Genomic DNA, 25,585 nt, shown 5'->3' on the forward strand with positions numbered 1-25,585 from the left:
TTCAGTGTCTCTCAGGTGTGTATTGGCTTGTTGCACACCAGATGACAAATCAGATTTTGTGGACAATATCAGAAGTTCCCAGAAAGCTGCAAAGACAGGACACATCCACCCAAATCATGTCTTTTTTCCTGCTTTATTATAAATAAGAGACAGAGAGTGCAAGCACTGTAGTTAACTTTATTGATCATTACTGAAAAGGGGTTAGTAGAGGGTAAGTGCCAAGAGACAGCTGTCGGTTTGGGTACCTCTGCAGACACCCTGGGGTGCAGGGTGCTGGTCACAGCCACCCCAGCCCCACCACAGCCTGGAAATGCTGCTTGGCCTCGAGGGCCCAGGGGCAGCTTGTTTTCAACAAAGGCATGTTTTGTTCCTGCTGTGCATGGTGTGAGTCCAGCCCTTCTCCAGAAGGGCAGTATCTATCTCGAAGTCAGCACAAAGAAGCTGAAATGCAGCTCAATTTCCTCCAGGGTAAGATCTTGAAGCCTGAACCCTTCTAGCACCAGTGTGTTAAAGCACAGGTAACAGAAGAGCAGATTAGGTTAAAGGTTAATTTACAGATCGTTTTTGATACAAAAACATAAAATATCCCCTATTAGCATCAAGATGGCATCAAAATTTTAATACTTTCATTATAAAATTGTACCAGCATTTCTACTGAAAACAATATAGATGTTGTATATATTTAGTTTTGGTTCTGCTCCTGATAAACAGTCCTGTGGCAGTTACCAAACCTGCATTGTGGTTCCATGAACCTCAGTACAAATCACATGCATCACAAATACATAAATAGATTTAAGTGACCCAGTATCAAAAATACGTACTATGCAAGAACCTCAAGTATACTAAAAATCCCCAAATGGTTGGGGTTGGAAGGAACCTTAAGGACTTCCAACACCCCTGCCATGGGCAGGGACACCTTCCACTAGAATTGATCTGTTCATGAAAATTCACACTTAATACATCTATTCTCCCTGAAAGTAAAGGTGGCTACTAGAAGGTGGCAAAAGCAGCAGACAGGAGCAGAAAAAATACTGCAGAATTCTTGTCTGACTTATTGCTACGTGTAGATTATATCAAGGCTAATCTTTTTTTTATAATCCTTGAAAGGTCAAATTTTATCAGGACTTCTAAACCACAATAAAGGAAAAAAAAGAAAGCACTTTTTATAAAAATAGCATAAATTTAAGTTAGCTAAAACGTTAAAAATACAAGAAAGATATCAGTTATTCTATAAAACATTAATGCAGAGCATATGTTTCTGAAGCACCAGCATCAATCCCCATGTTAAGGAGCTCACCCACAAAGTCTTCAACACACCTGCAGAGTTCGCCCTGCCCTGACACACGGGGCTCACCGTCAGCTACAGAGGGTCTCGTGTCTGCACCTCAGAGGGCAGGGGAACAGTTCTGGGCCAGCTTTGCTTCAGTGTTCAGCTCCTTTGCAGGTGGGAAGCACTTGCTGCAGAGATTACATTTAAACACAGCAACTCGTAGTAACACACTTATCTGAGGTTGAGGCAAGGCAGTATGGCTTGGAGTTACACTAGGTATAGTAAATGCTACAGCTGTGTAAAGATTAACAAAACCTGCCCTCTTCTGCACCTGTATTAAGTGTAAACTTTCAGGACTTTAGGAACATTACAAACTACAATTCCTTTGTGGTAGAGTAACCAGGGAGGATCTGAGGGGGTTAAAAAACAGTTTGAAAAGCTATTAAATGCAACAGGTTTAGAAACTTTAACATTGTTAGTTTTTGTGGCATTATAACTTTGGTGTTCAGATCTAGCAAATCAGTATATTGCCTGTCATCAGCCTTATCAAAACAAGTGTTCTGTAATGAAAAATATTAATTCCATTTTCACTGGTAGTGTGGTAGGATCTGACATTCCACCATGAATCACAGGAATCAGAGCACTGTCCAAGTCATTCAGATAGTTCTGTGGAAGAAGATGACCTCCAGATCCAGCTAAGTATTCAACCTAGGAGAGAAACACATTAATATTGATATTAATTAACACTTTTTATATTAACAAGACAACACTACAAGTGTAGTATCTCACTAAAAGAATATCTCAACTGGTATGAAGTGAGAAACTAGTCACTAAAGCAGCTTCTTCACCTGGAGTATGGCAAAACATTTAAAACATTCAGGGAGAGATCCACGGTCTGTGCAAGGGGATACTTCAGTGGAAATGGGGAGTCTGCAATGAAAGTTGAAAGATTACCATATCTGAGTCAATGGAAACTCTCAGGCCTATCTTATTCATTCCATTACTTTTCAAGGTTTTGAGGTGAGGGCAGAGAGCAGTGCTGCAGGCAGTGGCAATCTCTTTAGCAAACTGGTGAGGAACAGCACTGGAGAGTTCATTGTCCTTCACAAAATAGCAAACCTGAAACCAGAGAAAGGGTAAGAACAGTGAGCCGCCTGGTTACATCCCAAAGTAAGGAAAAAGAGTAATTCAGTGTGCACATAACACAGCACAGAGCAAGCTCTAGTGCCTTATTGACTGGCAAACTACCCAAGTGTTTCAGCTATTCAATCACAACACCTCAGTGCCCATGGGAATGCCTGGGCTATGGATTTACAGAGCTGTCAATGCTAACAGACTTCTAGTCTTTTTCAGGGGAGAAAAATGAAAAGTATGTAAACTCACCGAAGAGCCACAGAGAACATTCTGCCTATCAGCGTGGCTACACATCAAAGCAGCCACATTTTTTAGTAGTATCACTTCGTACGATCCACCTTACCCCTTAACTATTCAAAAAGTACCAAAAAAGGCTCAAGAACAATGTAATTCACTAACTTCAGTGCACTTCATAACTTTTCCCTCTCTTTCGAAGTCTCTGCCTTGTGGTGCTTTTTCACTCTGAGTTCCTCCAATTGATTTTCCATCTACTGGGCTTAAAATTCTATGGAAGACAATAGTATAATTAATAATTAAAACAACATTTTATGGTTTAGATTGAGTCATTTTTATGAAATAATGTTTATCCATCCTTATAACAAAATACAATACAGGGCTTGCATGATGAAAATACAGATGCTACAAAAAGAAATAAATAGGGAACTAAAAGCACTTAATATAAAGCCAATCTTGCAGGTTTAAGAAGCTATAAACCATTTAAGGTATGGACCACTGTTTTTCAATAAAAATACTTTACATTAATTTCAGGAAACCGAAGGCAAAAATCTGAACATTGGAAAGATGAATTCTCTTAGATGTTCTGCTTTGGCAGTACATTTACCCTTTGTTTGTTTTCTCTTCATTTTCTACCCAGCAAATATCCACGTATTCTTTTACATCCCCTGTATCCATTTTTCCACAGGTAATTCTGAAGTCTTTCTTGTCTCTCAATGCCTGACGTAGGCTTTCCATTGTTTCTCGTGTTATTTGTACCATTAGTCCATCTAGAACAAATCCAGTTAAAATCCCAAATTATCTACAGGAAGAGCAGCACAGCTTTTTAGTAGAATCATGGCTTAAATTCTAGTGGGATCAACCCTCCCCTACAGCTGATTAATAAAAGCACAAAAGGACTCCATCCCCCAACTACAGTGTTAAATGTTACATGAAAGAGGAAGAAAACCTTTTTGTCAACAGAACTAAAGTTAAAACATCATTCTTGGACTAATCTTAGAATTTTTTTTTCATTTATGTGCCAATATATCTATTTGAGCAATATGGCAATGAAAATAGGAAAGACTTGAACTGACTAAAGAGAGTTAAAACTTTGTATGTTTTTTAACAAGTATCTGAACTAACATGTATTTTTTTACACAGCATTTTGTTTGCAACAGGTTTTCTATAAAGTAAAAAAACCTTGAAGAGTTTAGCTTACTGAGGCATAAAACCTTACGCAAGACTGCTGCTTTTATTTTTTGTGTAAGTTCTCTTAAGAGGAAAATACACAGGACAAAATTCTTACCTTCAACTATACTGGATTTAGCTAAAAATCCTGAAGATGTTTTTAAGGCTCCATTAAACACCACAAAACTTGCACCTGTAACTAGAAAAAGTAGGAACAAAGTGAGCACCACTTCGTGTCACTCAAGTCAGTCACTACTAACATTCCACTAACACCCCTTTTTAAACACATTTCAGTGTGCCACCAGAGTTGCATTTTCCTTGCAGCCTAACAGTGAACTTACATTTCTGCTCTAGAAATGTGATTTTTCTCTACTAGAGCACTTACCTTTCCTGGGATGTCCCGTGGCACTGACTGCCTGTGTGTGATAGAGGCCATGCTTGTTCTGCACACACACCAGGTGAGAATCTGCTTCGGTATTAAAACTTGCTCCAATGCTAATTACATGTTCATTAGAAGAATTTATGACCTTCATTATCTGTCAATACAAAATTTGTCATTACACTGACAAATTGCACTCACTATTCAAGTAGGTTTTTTTTTTTGGTTTGGGGTTTTTTTTTAGTCTTAAGCAACACACCATCACCAGGAAATCTGTATGAGAGAATCCCTGAAAATACTAAAAGATTTGGAAGAAACTGCTGATTTTTAAGCACTTACCAGTTATCCTAAATCTCAATTCATCATTATTCACCTTCCAGCATATCCAGGAAGGAAGGATGTGTGCTCAGGTAATTTTATGCTCTCCCCCTTACATATTTAGGTCAGTTATAAAGTTCAGCGAGGTTTTTTTAGAGAAGAACTGATGGTAAAGGTGTGACTGGTATTATATGAAAAATAACGATTAAAGCAGCTTGGATTAGAAAGCTAATCGAGATGGGTTTACTCACCTCATTATACTTCTTTAGGGGTATTTTAATACAGCTTCTACCCATTTCCACATGAACAAAAAGGTTGTCTATGGTATGCAAAGTATACTGATAATTTCTAAGGTCCTATAACAGACAAAGTATTTACATTAGGAGACAATTAATTATTGTTTTCTTATCTTTTACAAAAAAATCATCTAGATAAAAGTTCTTTACATACATCTCTAGGACTTCTAAAAAGTAATGACATTAAGAGTGGCTAAAAACTTAGTAATCCCTTTTTTCCTACTGGGATGTATGTGTACCTTAGTGAATGTATTAACAAACTCGTAGGATGACAAGGTCAGTCTATCTATCAGTGGGTTATTTAGATTATGGCTACTTCATACACATTACGATTTTACTCTTTTAGGGAAGGAAAACCTTCAACACCCTCCCTCTCTGACAGAAAAGTGAAGCATGGAAGCCATCATCTAGAGGAGTTTGTTTCCAGGCTCACACCCTGTCCCCTACAGCTCTAACTGGCTGACCTATAAATTGAATACACTGCACCATTTCTAACACCTTTCTCTGACATCGCCCATCATCTCATCCACTTCTGCAAAATTCTGTTTTTTTCCCAGAACAACAACATTAGGTATGAAGTGGTCTCATTTGCCTTCACTAGCTCAGCTGAAAAAAAGGTATAAAAAGGCTCTTTTCACCAGCTGAGCCAGGCAATCAGTACCTTCCTCATTCAGCACAAGTAGGGCATTTACAAACACATCTCAGTGCACTCCAGGTTGCCATGGAACAGGCATAGTTTGAGCAACAGTAAGGATGTAAATCACAGGTGCCCTTTGCCTCCATTAGTTACCATGGCCTCAGTCACTTGTATGGTGAGAGGTTTTGTACGATCTTCAACTGAGGATCTGCATCACAGGTGCCAAGGCACCACCAAGAGATTATTTTGCAGTCATCTAGTGATAAAAACTTGTGCCAAGGAGAACATATTCCCATTGCCTGCTTCAAGCTGACACAGCTGTGAAGGGGAAGGCCAGTAGAATTCCATAGAACCCCCCATCATCATCAGCACAACATTAAGATTCCTCAGAGTCTGAGAATGCAGTTAGACATTGGTACTGTCATGTCACCAATCATGCTGGGAGCTGGCTCATGGAATTACAGTGTAAGATTCCTACACTAACAAGGAACATGCTGGTTTTTAGATGGTGCATATCCTCTGACTGGTTCCTTAAGCAGTGACCTGGACACCAATGTCAGAGAAAAGGCCTCAGTTCCATCTCAGCTCTGATGGCCAGGGGACTCTCGGGAGAGGATGCAGGGATTGCCTAAATAAGGTGTGCAGCTCTTTCCATGGCCTTACCCTTAATGCTGGGATGAAAAGTGCTATGAGCTCTATTGTAAGTATTAGAAGAGGAACACAGACCAGAACATTCCCAGCCAGGAACACAGGCTTACTAGAAGTTTAAATCAAACAGAGGAAAAACTTACACAGGGAATGCCATGAATTCCAGGCTTGACTTAGTCTTATGATTTTACCAAAAACTCCTTCACAAAAGACAGTCAGGCTGGTTAATTGTGGTAAGTAAGTCCTCCTACAGTTAGTCCACAGCATCTGCCTGTCAAGTCTTTCTTTACATTTAATATTGTCAGACTTAAGACCAGAATTCCTGCACCACACTGATGCTTGGAAGAGAAAAATGTACCTGAACAATGATTACTACCAGCTTCAGTGCAAATGTCAACATTTCTCTCAATCATTTAAAGCCATTCCTCACTACCAGAACTGATGTATAACAATGCCAGGTGAAACAAACAGCTTTCCTAACTCACTCACTAAGAAAGTTTCAAGTCAAGTATGAAGAACAAAAACGTTTGCTTTTTAAATTTACCAAAATCCACTGCTTTCAAGGTTCAGAATTTTGAAAATATTTTACATAATTTAAATTATAAGAGGAAAATAATAAAACATTTACTCACAACAAGCAGATTCATAATTGTGTGCCCGATCTCTCCAAAAAGTGGCTTCCGGTGCCTGTAACTCACCACAGGAGTTGGATAGGCTGGGAACAAGGAAGGAAAAAGGGCATGTTTACCTATCAACAACTATAAAACTTCCTAATCCAAGTATTTATACAGTATATTTTCAGCTATAACCTGTGTTTCTTAATCTCATTATCTGACCAGCCAAAGCCAGCAGAGCCCCTCTCTCATTCTCTGTCATGGGCTGTCCTTCAGCCACCTGGTGATTTCCCCATCCATGGTTAAATCCTACAAAACTGATCAAAAAACCAAACCACAACGAGTAGTTTGGTAGGAGAAAGAAGAACAAAGCAGCTACCATCCTCATCACCACACAGACATGGGCCTGGCCAGAAGTGATCCATTGTGGACTCCAGAAATCCTTGAACAAGCCAGTGGTACATACTGATGGACTTGCGGCTAGTAGAATGGTGGGGTCCTGCCTTTTCACAGGCCTAGATGTTTCCGATGTATTAATAAGTTACCCTTGTAGGTAATCAAGGCTGTACTCAGTTTATGAAGCAGTAATATTTTGCCAATATATTTAATTTCAGTAATTTAATTTAAAAAAACCATTCTGTCAGAGTTGTAAACTGGGCTTTTGAATGTCCCTTCAAACGTTCTTCCTACAGCAAAAAAAGTCAGACATTTTTATATCAGAGTTTTTTTAATATCAGTTTTGGCTTCTTAACATTCTCATCAGCTAAGAAAAAACCTAATAAAATTAAGGGAGTCAGTCCAGCGGGACAGTGAACATTCCCAAGTGTCTCAATAGGTGGCTTCCCATATCAGTCTTACCCAGGTGTACCATAAAATACTGCAAAGATGATTTTAAATATTTTACTTGTCTAAAAATCCCTTGTATTTTCCAAAGGGAACTTGACATTTATATAGCTACTGAAAGTGCTAAAACTTACCCCCGTATTCTGCTCCCAGTCTCAACATTAAACGGATTGGAAACACTTTAGCCCAGGGTATTTCCAGCTTATGGATGAGAATGCCACAAAGAAAAGGGTTATCCGGTAGAATCTGATCATCAAGTTTCTGAAAAGTTGGTGAAACAAACAGGAATCCTCCATGCTCTTTGTTGTTGAGAAAGTTTTCAGTAAAAGTAATGTTTTCCATGTTTCTTACAAACCTTCCTGTAGAAAGAGGGACAGAGAGCTTGCACATCTGGGTCAGCCAAACATTAGTGCCAAGAGAACTGTTCTAACCAGTGACCTCTGGCAGACTTGCAGGTCTGTGGTGGATTTCAGACCCTCCTGAAGTCTGTCAGACATCTAAATCCACAGAATAAGTGCTCTGTATTTTGTAACTAAATGAATTTGAATACAAAACTAGTTTTACTTCAAACAAATTCCAGAAATCCTGAAGTGTTCAATGTTCTGGCACACAACAGTTGGTGAACTTCCATCAACAGACCTAAAATATTTACATAAATGAATACTGCAATTCTACAAAGAGCATGCCAGATGCTCTAAACCACAGACCCAAGGGCTTATAGGCAGGATCTCCAACACAATGTAACTAAACAACAAGAAGAGAGCCTGCAAACAGGATGTGTACAGAAGTATAGGAAACAAATAAACTTAAATTCTTTTATTTCTGTTATTTAGAACCCAAGCCTAACACTGCAAGGTCTTTCATCAGAATCATTAGACACTTACAAATACTTCAAGAAAAATTACATATCAACATTTAACTTGAAAGATCTGCAGGAATATGCTATAAAATAAAAAGTTGGACATTAAAAATTACACACCTTTCATTGCATCCTTATAGATGTCAAGAAATAATTTGAACATTTCACTGGGGAAAACATCTTCTTCTGGCAAACGCTGTAACAAAATGACAATTTCTGCCTGACCCAAACCATGCAGTCCATTGGTTGAGAAGCACCAGCACCTTTCTGAGGAACCTTTAAGAAGATAAGACACCACAGTAATGCTGTTTGAAAAACAAAGCTGGATTTAATGGAAAAGAAAATGTGCAATACTTACATGTTATTAGCTTGACATTGACAAGCAAGTTTGCATTTAGGATAAAAGTTAATGGAGTAGGACCTCCTTCCCCAAGCAGCGAGGTGATCTTTTGGTGAGATGGATGTTCCTCCACCACGGGATCTAAATAAATTAACAATTTAGTTCAACACATGAGCCAGGGACCCAAACCAAGCATTAGTTCATAGCATATGACACATTGTCCCACCCTCCTCCCTTAAGAGGGTGGTAGTTATTCCCAAATTTAGAATAGCTGCAGATCAACCATGAACAGCTCTAAGATTCGAGGAACATATAACACTGAAGTAGCAGCTTCTAACAAAAGTGCAAACTGGGGCTACCATTGCTTTGGAAACCACTAACTAACTGTGTGTTCTGGCTCCTCATCCATGCACTGATACTGTCAGGTACCACTGGTGAGCATAGACACCACTGTAATGTATTCAAATGACAAAGCATCCTTCTCATAACACATTAATCCTGTTAATAATGCGTGTTCAATTATCCAAGAATCCAGTACGCAACAAATAAATGACAGTAGAATTGTATTAGAATACAAATTATATGCTCGTGAGTTCATATTTAAAAAACTTGCACTAGGTGATTTAAACTCTTTCCTGTGAGGAGGGAGGGTGGGGAGGCCCTGGCACAGGTTGCCCAGAGAAGCTATAGCAGCCCCATTTCTGGAAGTGTCCAAGGCCAGGTTGGATGGGGCCTGGAGGAACCCAGGATAGTGGAAGGTGTCCCTGCCCATGGCAGAGGGTGGAAACAGATGGGCTTTAATGTCCCTTCCAACCCAAACCATTCTATGATTCCATGACTAAATATTAACAGTTTTCTCAGATTTTACCTTTTCCTTTTTCACCCACAGCCAGCAGAAGTGGTGGCAGGTTATCCCCATCAGGAACAAGGCTGATGTCTCTTCGCACACACTTTTCGACCCCACACAGTGCTCTGTAACTTGAAGGACTAACAGACACATCATGTGCAGCCTGATCCACTGCACTGCAACTGGTCTTCTTGGCCTCTGCAGCAGGAGAACACTCTTCAGTTCCTAGAGTTACAGATTCGTAACTAGGTACCAACTCACTCTGGCCCGAGACACCCTGCTGTGCGTTGTCTGAAGGAACAGAAGGATGTGATTCCTCTGTTCTTGTCATAATATCAATTTTTTCCTTCCATTTTTGATTTACATCAGTTAACATGTCATCTTCCTCTGGGTTTGCAGCCTATGAAGAAGAAATAACAAAAATTCTACACTGTCCCACAACCAGCTAAACTTTCATTATCTGCATTCTAGATGCAAAAAGAGAAAGAAAGCTATCACAAATGCTGAGAATGCATTTCCTCCTAACAAGAAGAAAGCCACCAAATCTCTCCTGGATCTTCTTTTTTTAATGTTTAGGCATTACATAGGTGAAGCTGCATCATTAATTTACTTGTTTGGCAACACAAATAGTTGTTCTAGCACAGACAGTCAGATTTGACACAATCAACATACTAGGTGCCCCTTCAGGAATCTGTCTGCTATTGGTGTTGCCACTCACAGCTACTGAGCATCACTTGGATCAGTAGTTTAGTACTGCAAACATACTTCTACCCTCTATACCAATAGCTGATTTTACATCTGATTAATTTCGAGCTTGGAGTCAAATCTATGCTGCTTCCCCAGTGAGATGGGTGTGACAAGCTGTTATAGGCTATAAATCCCAGGAGTGGAATTTTCCTTCCCCTTCTCCACTGTGGGAAGAATGGAGTTTGAATAGGGAAGGGGGAAGGGAGTCTAACCAGCAAGGCCGCATTCCTAGCTAATGGCCCATCGAAGGCTGGAGTGAGGGGGGAGGAAGGGGGGAGGAAGGAGTTTGGGATTTCGGTAGCTGGCCCGGCTCACGGGGGGTTGCTGGCCGCCCTCACACAGGACAGGTCAGACTGCTGAGCTCTCTCTGTGATGGAGACGGGGGTCTGCGTGGGTGCATTTGGAGAAAAGGCCCAGAGGCCTGTTTTTCTGGCTTCTCGCCCTGGTGAAGCCGGATCACTGGTCTCGGCTGGCTTTGCACACTGCCTCGTGACTCCAGCCAGAGCCTACTGTGTTTTCATCGGAGAGCTCTGTGCCCACTGAGGGAGAGAGAAGAGGAGCCTTGAGACACCGTCATCTGGGAACAACAGTGAGTTCCGTTGGGGGTGGACTGCTTTCCTTTTCCCCTTTTCTTCCATTGGGGGAAGGGTCCCCATTTTCTTTTCGGCCTCTCCCGCGACCCGAGACACCCCCAGAGCCCCTTCCCGCGCGGTGACCGCCAGAGCCCGACAGCGCCCCCTGCAGGGCAATACCGAGCACTGCAGGCTCTGCACCTCCAGCGATCCAACAGTGTCCAGATCCTCCATATAAAAATAATAATGATCTGGTCTGGGTTTTTACCAATGTATTTTAAAAACTCTTGAGTCCTGCGAGAATTATAGAATTTATATTATCACTTGAGACAGCATGTCGGAGCTATGTTTTATCTTAAAAAGGCTTCAGCTGTGGAACCTCTCCAAATCTTTCCACAGCAAACTTAAACCTCTTCTTTGGACTTTTTTTGTAAAGTGCAGCTAGTTCAACACCATGAATGTGATCCATGATAAAAAAAGCCAATCCCCCTCTCAGTTTAGTATTAGTTCACGTTAGAAGCAATACACAGATTTTGCTGCACCCTATAATGGAGTATTCCAGGGCATTACGCAAATTCTGGCTAGTCTAATCCAACTGGAAAACTACAGCAAACCACTGGGGAAAAAATAAAAAACAAAACCAAACACAAACTTCTGCTAGAAGCCTGTTGTTAGTGACAGGTTTAAGAACTGTCATAGAAGTAATTAATCAAAGGCTGTGTACAAAAAAGACCAGTTTTGGAAAACTTTCTGCCATACCATTTTTGAAGTTCACAGACACCCCAAACCAAACAAGGCTTTCCTTTGAAAACCTTCCTTCAGTTTTCCTAGAAATGAAAATTACTACAGAGTTTTTCAATCCAAGGACTTCACAGCCACCTCCAAAAAAATACTCAAATACTGTCCCAGATTCCAAAAGCAGAACTGTTATGGATGTAAGAGGCCCCATCAATAGCAGGCAGAGGTATTTAATAGGTAATTTATGCACATTCACACACTTCCACACTCATACCGTATGAGTCTCTGGCAAGTCAGGGTTCACTGGACTTAAGTCCTGCGACAACCTCTTGGCTCCAGAGGACAGTTTTGTCGTGTCTGCCACTTCACCATTGGGCAAAATACCATCTGCAAACCAGACCCTCCTCTGCTCTCTGGGGCACAGCCCTGGGAGAGGGTAAGAAAACAAAAACTGCATGTTATTGCACTGTTCCAATGCCTGAAAGGGATAAAAAGTAAGTCCCTTCTCCCCACCAAATACATGGAGAATCTGTTTAGTGGAATTCAGCAGAAGTAGAGTTTGACACCAGTCAGGCAAATACATGCAGAAAAATCTCCTACTTGGGAGCTACCGTGTTACAATTAAATCTATTAATCCATATCTAAGGAAGGCTACTTCCTCAATCATCCCACTGTACTAAGGTAAGAATGAAGTGCATATTACAGCTAAAAGATGAAATACATCTAAAAAAGTTAATTTCTCACTTTGTTTAAAAATTTATTTCCATTGAAGAAGGTCAGATGTTTAATAAAAGTGGAACAAAGACACTACTTAATCACTAATCATTTTTATTTTCACAGACAATGAACCTCTACTGTTCCCTTTCAACTTGTCTCTAAACAGCTACTTCTTGTTTTTTACTGTAAGATTGGCTGTCACAACACAAGCCAGAAATCTCCCAAGATACGTAAAAATTATAAAAGTTACACAAAAGATTTATAATAAAAAAGAGAAGGCAATGAAAAAAGCAACATCCACATTTCATAAACAGAGATTTAGGACCAACTTGGACCTGGCACCAAAACTAGGAAGTGAAAGTAACTGTCCAGTGTCCCATTCACAGAGTTTACATTTCCCACAAAAAACACCACCAAAAATGTATAAAAAATATACCAAGTACAAATCCAACATGCAATAAGTGACTCTTTCCAAAGACACCCTGGAAGTGTTAGATCTATACTGTTTATAGCATCTGTACCTTCAATACCAGGTTGTTTAAGGGCTGAGATAGGCAACAATGCAGAAAGCGAAGGGGAGCTGGCACTACCAGGCATCTGGGCTTCCTCTACTGGTGGAACAGCAGAATGTTCAGAGGAGACACTGGAACTGGGAACAAGACCAGTTGGACTCATCATCCTTTCAAATGCCTGTGCTAAAAAAATGTGGTTAGTTTTTCAGATCTCTCAATTGATTAGATTTCATTTGCAGTGTGGTACTTTGGGTGGGGGTTTTTGGCAAAAGCAGTGCACAATTTGTGATCTGCACACTCAGACTATTGCAGGGAAGAAAATTTACATTTGTTTTCTGCCTGCATATTTGCCAGATTGGTTCTCATGACAGAAACCCCCTGTACCTCCTGGTACTGCTGCAGTGACCATATCTTGGTGCAAACACACTGATCACATTTATCAGGTCAAATTCCATTCAGGTGGCATATTAAAAATCTGACATGTTGTTATTTAAATATGAAACAACAGAACATCACTGTTTTCTCCTGATGTTTCCATAAGAACCCATGCTTAGCTTCCAGCTAAGGAAAGGTTATCTGATGGTTCAATTACTGCAGTGCTGTTATGTGACTTGTAAAAACATTAGGACAGGAAGCTACATAAAATGGGCAAATAACATGTGAGAACAAGCAGGGACATGGCCTTTAAACACACAGAAGGCTACTGTGGGGGGAGGATCACTTTTGCTAGAACCCCTGTCACAGATGACCCAACAGTATAGCTTCATATTTAGTCCTACAGAGTTAAAACCTACTTTTTTTCTTCAATAAAAATCACCAATTTGCTACTTGAAGTTTAAAATAAGAACTGAAATCCAACGAGGAGGTACAATTATTCTCTTCATCCCTCCATCTCAGCAACAGGAAAGCATACACCAATTAAAGTAATCAAGCTCCCCCAAAAGGGCAAAGGTTAAAGGGATACTTTACTAGTTACTGTAATTACTCAAAGAAAACTTTTTACCTTTATTAATGTCATTGTAACAGCCAGTACAGACTCTTGCCTCCTTCTCCATGTACTGTAGTTTGCATTTTCGTTTGCAACAGCTACCACAAAAAACCTGAATCAGAAAAGGACTGGATTAAATATTATAGACATATTGTGTGGTCTACAATTGCACAGGAATTAGAAAACTCTTCTGAGAAATACACTTGTTTCATTCTAAACCATCTGCAACCTTATATTCAAGCCAAGAAAAAAAAAAACACAACAAGAACAAAACCCACAATATGTTCACAACAAAAAGCAACAACATGGAGGACCCAAGTGGCATTATATTAAAATTCTTATCTGGGGTGATGAAAAGAATTTCAGGTTGCAACACCTATTCCTAAATTCACTCCTAGTTCCGTAACTATTTTACATTAAACAACAGCAACAAGGACTGAGCCCCAGAACTGGGGTCAGATTTGCTTTACTGCTTTAGAATCATCTCTGCAGCTGCACCAAATCTCTCCATAACACGTGTTACCAGTTTGCTATAAAATTACAAGCTGCGTCTTCCACCTCACGGATAACAACGTAAGCCAGAGCTTTCCGAGCTACTCACCCAGTCTGGCTCAGGTGCCATGTCAGCTAAGTAGGCTCTCCTACTCTCTCAGGAAGAATAAGCATCCTTCTCTTTATGTCACAAGCTCCCTTCAGCAGGGTATTTGAAAAGAAAGCTGCTTTGAAAGAACAGAATGTGCTCTTCTACTCCAAAAGCATATACGTCTTGTCTATTTTTAAGCAGAGATGGGGAAAAAAGTGTGTCTCATTAGCTTGGACAACACCTGCACAATCCCCTTCAAAAAATTATGTCTTTACTAAAGCTGGGTCTTTGCAAGAGTTGACATAAATAACTACAGCTTATGTTCTTTCAAGGGTGATCTGCAAGTTTTCAGAAGGTCACACCATTTTTAGCCATAAGCAGACTCTAGAGTAGCAGCCTTACAAAAAGTCTCCTGAAACCTTGATCTGACAGAACCCTTCTACCACTGACCAGAGTTCAGTAAGTGGAAAGAACATTCAAAGTCTTCTCTACTCCTGATTACTTCCGGGAAAACAAAGTGGATCAATTGGAAAACAAACAAACAAACCAAAAACAGTGGTGACAGAGAAAAAAAATCAAGTTATTACAAGTGAACTCGTTTAAGTAGGAAAGGTCACTATAAAATCAGTAATAATTGATAGATGCAATCTGAGCTGAAAAAAGAAACTATTTCAAGTGCTTCTGCATTAGTGCCCCAAGTAATTTACCTCAACTGAAAACACACATGCTCAGTACAGATATTAACAGAGTAACTGATGAGGATTAATCGCTAATCAGTCACAATCCATTTTAAGGCTTCAAATGCTAAGGCAGCACAATCCTCTGCAATGGGGATTCTCCTCATACCGTTGGTGACACTGGGACCCACAGAGGATTGCAGGAAGATTAATCCTAATGCATCTAAAAGGTGAAGACAAACTAGGGACAGGGGAAAGGAGGTAAAGATGGGGCTGCTGAGCGAAGGAATTGATCCTGGTTGAGCTAGGAAGGATACCACAACAAGAGACAAACACCTCAGTAAAGGAACTGCGAAGCTGTTTGGCCTCACGAGTGCTGCTGTCGGGAGAGAAAGTGTGGCCCACTAACCTCTCACTTCCCTCCAGCACAGAGGCCAGAATCCGTGAGTGTTGCCATGTTCATTGGTAAAAAAAGATGTAGGATAATAGGAATGTATAAAACTGTCTTCTAGAATAGGCCACACAGGACAACTGTGAATTCCTACCAGTTTTTCCTTATGTCCCAAGTGGTTGATAACACAATACCACACAACACCTTCACAAGGAATGTTTGTTTTTTCTAAGACAGTTACTATTAAAAAGACAAAAAGTCTGTCTAAAAGTTAAACTATTGCACATTCAGAAAAGCTATGCCAGAGTTACAACTGCATAGCACTGAATATCTGCAAGGTATAGATAACCTATACTGCCTTCACTTGCTCTCCTAATGAACACAGATTGCGATGCTCCCTCTAACTACATTGTTGTTCTGCCAAAAGCCCCTCAGCTAACACACCTACAGCTGTAAACAGGGTGTGCAGTGAAGGGTCTTCCATCCCCATCTCCAAACAAGGTGCAAGGAACTTCACAGTAAAATGTAAAACAGGAACCTAAAATTGCTCAGTCTCATGACAAAACAAAACCCACTCCAAAGAACTGCATTTTAAACCACCACAGAACATCAACAGCATATTCTGGCAGTAAGTTCAACGAGTTCTAGGTTGGCATAATGAGTTCTTCCTTATCTTGGCACTCAAGATTCAGACCTACATTTTACTTCACACCTACTGCAATTGAAATAAACGAGTACCAAGCTTTGAACACACAGTGCTAGAAGAGAGGTGGGAAAAAAACCTACCAAGCCTCTCCAGATGCTTCTTAGCACCAGGGATGCAAAAAGTTAGTACTGACACTCATCCCTAAATCTTACAGAGCAACACTGAACGATAAGTTCATTAGTATTGGCAGTATTTCCATTTATGCATCACTACAAGTGTAAGCCACAATAGCTCACAACGGAATTCTGAATTAAGGATAAGACGTGGCATCATTTACTCACTGCAGAAGACCATAGGCTGAAAAAAGTTCTACAACTACTTGCTTTCTTGGTGAGTCACATATCTTCCCCTGAGACGACTTTCCTGGAAAATTATACATCTAAACATGCAGGAGGACAGATTTAGGCTATAAATCCTTTACACTTGTACTACCGTTACAGCTCCTGAAAGACTGCAATCCTTTCAGGTTCATGGACAGTGCTTTACAGATAGTATAACCACTTACCTGAATTCTCAGCATCACCTCAATTTTTTAAAACTTAGATACTTTAATTAAAAGCTGAGCAAAAAGCTGATTCACTATGACTACTATGAAGTAGTCCATCATCTCATCTCCCTTGTTCTATGCAAAACACTAGACAAGCCAGCATTGAAAGATAAAGAATATTCTTTGTACTTCCCTTTAATTAGAATTTTCACAAAAAATATGACAAGATACCAGTCTTGTTCAACAGTCTTTAAGTTTCTATGATGGGAAAATGAAAATTATCTTTTGTTAAATAAATACTTTGACCATAGAAAAACTGTGTCAATCTTCTTTCCCTCCTGTGCTTTGGTTGTCCCTAAATCAAGAATCCATTTCCTTTCAGCAGCACAGGATCCCTCTCCCATAACTCACCTTCCCACAAGCTCGGCAGTGGTGTCGTCTCTTTGTGAACGTGAACTTCACTTGGCAGTTCATGCAGTTGGGGGCCTCTGAATCAGGGACCCACAGTGGCTGTTTCCACAGCAGAGCTGCAGGTGTTTTAAGTGACTCTGTGTTTTCAGATGTTTGGTTTCCTCCAGCTTCAGAGATGCCTTCCCCAGGGTCAGAGTTCTTACTAACACTTACACTGCTGCCTGAGAGGGGAACTTCTGGGGTAACAGAACCGTGTTCCTGGTTTTCTCTCTCAAGTACATTTGTTCTGTTCAGTTGTTTCTGACCAGCAGCAGCTTGGGAAAGGCCAAGCAACTGCTTTGGTCTTGCACCTTCAGTAGGAACATCAGAAGCCAGAGCTTCACTACTACTCTCAGTTACGTCCTGACCATGAGATACATTATCTTCTGCTGCAGCTTCCAAATAGCTGGCAGAAAGAGATACTTTAACATTACTATTAATGCTCATTGTCTCCTCCAGTTTTGCTTGCATAAGTTCTTCAGTGACCTCTGTGAAATCCAGGTTGTTCACATCTGTTACATTCCCTTCATCTGCATTATTTTCTATTAAGTTACTATCATTGTCTGAAGACTTCAGCGCCTTGGACTGCAGACTTTGTCCATACAAGAAATCATCAAGCTCACCGTCGCTGACTAGAATATCACTTTTAATAACACTCTCCTCCACAGTAAGGTCAGCCACAACTGGGCTCATACTTTCATCATAGAAGCTGTCCACACCTACATCATATGGCTCAACCTCAAGGTCTAGAAAAGCAGAAGCAAAAGCTTCAATTTCCTGAGAGTCACCACCATCAATTACACTCTGAGCATTGCACTGCACTCCATCCTCACTGTTTTCCACAATACTTTTGCTGATTTCAGCTAAATATTCTTCCTGCTCATGCCAGTCAGTATTTTCACAGGATTCCCTGCCAGAGGGATCAGTTTTAGATGCTCCAGAATGAACAGCTACAGTACCACTGATAACCTCTGCCACTGCATTCTGAGGTAGAGGATTAACCTTTTCTTCTCTTACAACTAATGAGCCGCACATGGACACAGGGAGACATGACGGAGAGGTCTGGACATCCTCAGCTGAAATACGCAAACTGGAAACACTTCTTAGTGTCTCACTGCTGTTAAGTTCTTCATTACATACATTCTCTTCTGTGATTTTCTTTTCCAATTGTACTTCAGCTCCTGTTTGACATGAGAAGCCTGGTGCAACACAAATTCCAGGTAATGTTGCATGGGTTTTGTGCACCTGATGCCTCTTGAGCAGATCTGAAAGCATGGATATAGCATTACTCCCATCTTTTGGGTCTCCCTTTCCTATGGCATTTCCTCCACGCATCTCTTTGCTTACTGCAGAACATGCACTATCATCTTGTGATTCACAAAGCAGTTTTTCACAAGCTTTCTCATCTTTGGGACCATTTGCATTTGAATTCTGTGTTGCTACAAGGACACATTCGATATCAAGGTGAGCAGCTTGTTCAGGCTGATCAAGTACTTCACTGCACTTTACAGGTTCTGTCCTGTGTTGATCATCACATGAATCCGAGATCTCTCCTGTAGTGTAACTGTCTGATTTTAAAGCTAAATGATTCATTTCCTCTGTTGTAAGACACCCTGAATCTTGAAGCATTGAGTCCCCATCACTCTGCTCTGTGCTGGAAGCATCCCTGCAACCAGATGATGACACACAAATAGGAACAGGTATGCAAGACAGGCCAAAGCCAATTGACCCTTGGCTGCACTGGAAATCAGCTGGCTGTGACTTCTGAGAACCTTGGTGAGCATGGATTAAATCAGCAGTGTCATTAACAAGATCACACACAGGTATGCCACACCTTCCCAGGCTGGAAGCCTCCATTTCATTTAAGGAACCACTGTCCACAGTGGACAGAAGATCAGGTCCAGCAACACTCTGCTCCTGCGGTGGTGACTGACTGCACAGCACACCCCTCGTCCCAGCGTGGCTAACGAGAGGGGTCTTCTCTGGGGAAGGGCAGCTGTCAGCATCCTCTGGCATCTCTGGTGCTGGGAATGCATGTTGTAAGCACCCCAGGACTGAGAAGAGGGAACGGTGCTTTGAGTCACATGGGTTTTGAGGTGTTCTGAGGCAGTCATATTCATCTGTGTTAAGGAAGAAGAGATCAAAGCAAAGTTTGTAAGACTCCTCTCCTTCCACATTGTATTCCCTCTAGATCCCATCTATTCATCCATCCATACTTAGTATATGCTATTTTCAAATTCCATGGTAACAGCCATTTGATCGCTTGGAGAACAAGCCAGTGCAGGAACCAACCTGTGTTCTGCTCGAATTCATCGAGCAACTTGTCCAAGTCACACACTGCAGCTTTGAAGTAACTGTCCATTCTAGTCTCAGTTCGAGTGAAGCTTTACCCTTTTTAAACCTACAAAGAACAACAACAGCATCTCATTCACAGTAATATGATGTCTACAAAGCCCAAGTGTTAGTATCAGAAGACAACTTCTGGAAGGTATTTTTTTTTTATTAACATCATCTTCTCTCCTCCATGTAGACAAAACCTAAGTACAAACAGGGCTGCAGCCCCTATGTACTTTGAATATGCTCTACACATAGTGTACCCAGCACACTATGAACAATACACCCAAAAATCCACTTTAAATCACAAAATTGAGGCTTCCTTATAAAAAACAAGTGCATCTGAAAGCATGTACTATGGCATTACAATGTCAGCAAGTTTAAAACCAGAAGGCGTATTAGGATCTTCTAGTTTGTCTCCATATACATTTTATACCACAGTTCACAGGCAAAAAACAAAATAGGCCATTATTACCCTTCAACATGACTGAACTGCATAAATAATAATAAAAATTAAAAACACAGCATGGTAATTCAGCTTATCATTTCTATTCTACTCAAAAAACAAAAACAAATGAAATTCTGAGACCCTAAGAACATAAAACACTTTTTTTAGACTTACCAGTTCATCAGAAAGCTACTTGTTAATCAATCACATTCCACACTGCAAAACACCCTGGTTCATTTGCTTAATGAACCTTTCCAGACACTCAATTTTATGCCTTTTTGGTCACTCTGAATTGCTTCCTAAGTCCACATCTATTTTCATGGCTAAACGCTCACATGGTTCGACTCTGTATAAATAAAATCAATATTTACACTTCCTTTGAGCAAACTGAAGGGACTCAGATCCATTCAGTCTAATGTCTGTAAACTACACCTGTGGAGGTCTCTCTAGTTTTCCTTCTACTTTTATCAGTGCATTCAATCTCTGCACTGGCTGACTTTACCTCCCACCCCAATTCAATGTATTTTGACCATCTAGTACTGCTGCTTCTAAAAGCTTAGAGACCAAACAAATACTCAAATTCACTCACATCACTTATGCCACACTGCAGGTACAGATTCACACTCTATACCTTAACTTCCTTCGTTGAGGTGTAAGGTTTCCCTTCAGTGAATCCTTCAGATCAGGTGCGTTCACTTACATCAATATGGAATTATTCACCACATTAATGTGCATGTGACAAGAACGCTTTTAGGCAATGTGTAGTTCAAACAGATTTGCAAGGCATAAGGAAGGTGAAATAAATAGTATGCAGCAGGGCAGCATTTTGTGCCTGTGCATAAACCAGAAGTGAACAATCTGAATACGCTATTTTTTTGATATCCACTTGCATTCGTTTGTCACAGCAAAGGTGTTCACACTACACCATAACCCAGGTCTCTCACAGCTGTCTAGAGGGCATCAAGCAGCAGAGATATATACTTAATGCCACTTCTCCTCACTCATTTGAATGCAGCCCTTGCCTGAACAATCACCCCATTTCGCAACCTCCTGGTAACTGGAGGCGTTACAACTTGAACTGGAAGTAATTTCAATTAAGAGACTTACAAGATTAACAGCTTTTGATGGTCCACTGAGAGACATCGAAGTACAGATAACAGATACCTTAATGACACCAGAATTTATAAAAAAACCCTTTCATAATTCAAAAAAATACAGAGGAGAGGTAAGTAATTATTGCATCTATCTTTATCTTACACTTTAAAAGACTTAAATTCATTGTTTTGCACTCTTGAGTGGCACAAATTCTGAATTAAGCACAAGTGCATTATCAGATTACAATGCTAAATAGGTAGATTAGGATGCATTTGTGTTGCCCAGCATTGGCCCACTGACCTCTGAAAAAGGAAAGAACTCAAAGAACTGTAGAACTGAAATCATATGCAAATATTTTCATCTACTTAATACAGAGTAAATCACTTCTACACCCAGCTCAGGAAATTATCACATCTCAGTCTACTGACCCAATAATGTAGTTACATTTTATTAAATCTGGTTTTGAAATAGAATAGTTCCATTTGACTTAATAAAGCATTTTGAGTAATTAACCTGACTTTGAATAACTAGCATATTATTCCTGTAATTTCACTACTCTTTCTTGAAGTTTTTGATAGGTTTTCAGCTTTTCTACAACAGACCTACAATAAAAAAAAAATAAAATTGCACAATAAAATCAAAACCTTTCAAAAAAGGGCAGACTAGATCACCATAAAGTATTCTTTTAAGAATCATACTCCTAACAACAGAATTATACTTCTAATTATCAGAAATCAGGAGCACCACCACTATATATGGTTTTAAGCAGACAGAACTACTGTCTTCCAAACACATTTTCTACAGCTCTGAATCCACTCACTAGACAATCTCCAAACTGGTTCACAGATTAACATTTTTTAGAAATAAGCTATTAAAACTTAATGCTTATAACTTTATCTGAGGTATTAAGCCTCAGATAAGCTTATAACATTATCTAAGGCAACAGTGTAGGGAAACATACAAGTTCAGGCTCTCACCAGCTCCGTTTTCTAGACTTTTTTTTTCAAAGTAGAAGTAACTTTTAAACAATATTTAAATAACTTTCTGTTAAAGACTACATGCTTTGAGATTAAGATAAATTAAATATTTATGTGCAAGGAGACTTGAAGTTAAAACATCAGTCCATCACAAAAAGGGAAAATAATAATAAAAGCATAAAATGTACTAAAAAAAAAAAAGCACCCTGGACGTGTCACTTGTGCACGTAAATGTTTCGTGTGTGTCTGAACAGATTCCTCTCAGGTCTCTGACACATGGTCTGAAACACTCCTAACACAGCACTTCAAACTGCACACAACTACCCCACGGAACAGAGGCAATAATTGTGCCACATTAAAACTGTAACAATCTCCAGAGTTCAGAACCAACATTCCACTGGGGATTTCTCAACACACTCTCATTTAAAGGAGAAGATAGCACAAAGCTGCTGGGATACTGAGTGGCCAGGTAACAGAATGGATGTCAGGGGTTTGTTTTTACAGATAAACTCTCTAAATGGAGGTAGTTAGCTGTTTTCAATGCTGATAACTTGTAAACCAGAACAAGTAAGTTAATTATTACCAACTAACCAGTTCAAGGTCTGAAGATAAGCTGCCTTTTGGAAATTAGGAATTCCTGAGAACCACTCTCTGTAGTGTCAGCACACATGGGCATTACCAGATCTTCAGTTTGCCACAGCTGATCTGCCCTGCAGAGGCCAGGCCTGCTTATGCATGGAACTTCTAAAACAACACAGATTTAGAGACAGAGAAACTCACACACAGGGGCACACAGGTCTGCAGAGAGCTCACCACAGGAGCCACCTCAGTTCTGGTCACCAGGGAAGTCTTTCCACTCACTGCTAAGTCACATTACTTCAGCTCCATCACTGTGTTTAATCATTACACTTAGCCTGAGCAGAAAGCTGTATTAATACTGTTATCCTCAGGATTGAAGCGGATTTTTCCAGCAACTACCACAACTAGAACAAAGCCTCTGATATAAATGCAACCACCAAGTTCACAGTGCTCCAGGACGGAGGAGCTCATGGAGCACAGGGGCCTCTTCTCCCACCTTCAGGGTATTTAAAGACTTAATCACCAGCTTTATTCTTCTCAGCCCCTTCCCACACCCCAACACCTCAACCCACCCACAGGCTTGAGGCCCTACAGACAAAACATCTAAGTTACAACTGCCCATGGAGCTCACCAACAACCAACCTGATGGAGAAGTTCAGCACAACTGAACAAACGTTGTGTAGAAAACACAAATAAAAACTAAAATTATTCTTGCTGAGCAAGACAATTTACTATCCATCCCAAAAGCTCCAGCTGCTATTGTCTCAGCAAGACTATGAGCTGAATCAGGGGGTGAAGACAAAAGTTGCAGAAGTTTTCAGACACATAAGGAAAAAAATACGTGGCACACTACAAAAAACTGTCGTGCTCGAAGAGCAACATTCTGTTAGTTCAACACAGACTTCTTAGAAGGACAGAACTCCTTCAGCACCACTGTGACAGCTCTATCCCAACATCACCTTCAGCTCCTGGGGATTCTCTTTCATTCATACACCCAAAGAAATTTGCCCCCTGAACTCAAAACAGCATCACTCACACCACACAGAGAATCACAGATTCCAGAACAGCCAGGTTTGGAAGGGACCTCTGGAGATCACCCAGTCCAACCCCTACGCAGGCAGGGTCATCCAGAGCAGGTGACACAGGAATATGTCCAGGTGGGTCTGGGATGTCTCCAGACAGGGAGACTCCACACTTCCCTGGGCAGCTGTTCCAGGCTCTGTCACCTCCATGGAAAGAAGTTCTGCCTCATGTTGAGGGAGAACTTGTTGTGTTTCATTTTATGGCCATTGCTCCTTGTCCTGTCGCTGGACACCACTAAACAGAGTCTGGGACCATCCTGACATCCCTTGGAGATATTTGTGTGGATTGACAGGATCCCCTCTCAGTTGTCTCCTCTCCAGACTAACCAGGCCCAGCTCACACAGTCTCTGCTCACCAGGGAGATGCTCCAGATCCCTCATCACCTCTGTGGCCTCTGTTGGACCCTCTCTGGCAGGTCCTTGTCTTTCTTATCCTGAGGAGCCCAGATCTGGACACAATGCAGCAGGTTCAGAAAGCAGTTATGGACTGTCAGCAGTCCTTCAGTGCCACCAGCAGTAGCCAGTCCACCAGTGAGGAACCCACGGGCTCAGCTGCGCAGACACAGCCCCCACACACTGCCCAGGGCACCACCCCCACCACCTGCCAGTTATTATCTCATAGTTATTGTGAGCACTTATTACTCAGCCTTAGAAAATGAGCCATGAGAATGGGATTGCACCAGGCCTGGCACATTCCTTCAGCATTCCCATCTCCTGTGATTTACACTGTTAATGAGCAGATGCTCATGAGACAGCCCTGGCACTGAGTGGGATGCTCTGCTGGACCCAGACCCTGCTCCATGGAAATACAGAATGTCTGGTAACCTTTTAATGCCTGGAAGTGCAGGGGTAAGATTGTCCATTACGCTTTATATACCCTATATAATCATCTCTTTCTATTATACTCTATATACTGTATAAATCTACCCTATATATACTCTATATAACCTATATGATACTCTCTCTATATATACATATATTATATTCTATCTACCCTATATATATCCTACATAATACTGTCTGTATATATATCATACTCTATACACCGTATATAACAGCCTCCATATTATTCACTACATACCCTACATAACACTCTCTCTATATATTATATTCTACATATCCTATATACACTCTATATACCTTATATATAAATAATCGGAAGAGCAGTAAGCAAAAACACCACCGATACGCTCAAACCTCCGGGGGCAGTTAACCCACTGAAGCAGCTTCAGATGGCACCGCGCCGTGTCCCTCCTCACCGGCGGCTCAGGGCCGCGTCTCCTCAGGGCCGCGTCTCCTCAGGGCCGCCCCGGCCCGGCCGGCGGCTCCGGCCCTGCTCCGTGAGCGCTGCGCATGCGCGGGTACGAAATGCGTGATGTCACCGTGACCAGCTGTGCCCACCCTGCGCGTGCGCAGCGGCGCCACTTCCCGCCACAGCCACTGGGGCGGAGCCGACGCGAGGGGGCGTGACCGGCGGAGTGACTGACAGCGCGGGGGATGGAGGCTGGGGGAGGGGGCGGGGCCGGCAGTGTGATTGACGGGGCAGCTCACCCCTGCGCGCGCTCCCACCCCCGCCGCCGAGGAGCGGCAGCCCGCGCCGTCGGTGGACGTCACACACCGGCTCCATGCGGCGACACCTCTGCTGTCCGTGAGCACCCCGCCGGTTGTCGTGGCGTTCACACCCCCTCACCTCGCGGTGACGTCACTCCCGCTCCGTCAGCTCCCTGCCGGGTCTCGTGATGTCACACACCCCCCCAACCCGTGGTGACGTGGATGTGTCAGATAGAGTCAGAAACGATTAACAGTTTGTCCAGAGAGTTAGGGGAAATGAGAGGGGGTTGCTGGGTCAGGATCCTGCCTGATTGCTGCAAAACGTGGAATGTGTCAAAAGTTTTGCTAAGAAAGGATGTTCT

At 41.4% G+C, this 25,585-nt stretch overlaps 1 protein-coding gene across 6 annotated transcripts; it reads right to left on the reverse strand.

Moving 5' to 3' along the window:
• Positions 1–114: 114 nt before the first annotated feature.
• On the reverse strand, positions 115–25,002 carry ZFYVE16 (zinc finger FYVE-type containing 16). Of its 6 annotated transcripts, none has more exons than XM_027742715.2 (18): positions 24,932–25,002; positions 19,450–19,558; positions 17,119–19,277; positions 13,879–13,975; positions 12,885–13,058; positions 11,921–12,072; positions 9,611–9,989; positions 8,761–8,883; positions 8,523–8,678; positions 7,678–7,902; positions 6,719–6,801; positions 4,757–4,861; positions 4,194–4,344; positions 3,927–4,007; positions 3,246–3,408; positions 2,804–2,909; positions 2,225–2,389; positions 115–1,978 (listed from the first exon to the last, which is right to left on the reverse strand). In XM_027742715.2, the coding sequence occupies exons 2-18, from the start codon at positions 19,517–19,519 to the stop codon at positions 1,817–1,819; spliced, it is 4,551 nt and encodes a 1,516-aa protein (XP_027598516.1). In that variant the 5' UTR covers positions 19,520–19,558; positions 24,932–25,002; the 3' UTR covers positions 115–1,816. The 6 variants fall into 6 exon arrangements, with proteins under 6 accessions (XP_027598516.1, XP_027598513.1, XP_039238044.1 ...); XM_027742712.2 differs by having other exon boundaries at positions 24,813–24,995; XM_039382110.1 differs by having other exon boundaries at positions 24,891–24,973.
• Between the last annotated feature and the right edge of the window lie 583 nt (positions 25,003–25,585).

Source organism: Pipra filicauda, unplaced genomic scaffold, assembly GCF_003945595.2.
Source record: "Pipra filicauda isolate LSUMZ 115617 unplaced genomic scaffold, ASM394559v2 scaffold256_size1097316_pilon, whole genome shotgun sequence".
Lineage (NCBI taxonomy): Eukaryota > Metazoa > Chordata > Aves > Passeriformes > Pipridae > Pipra > Pipra filicauda.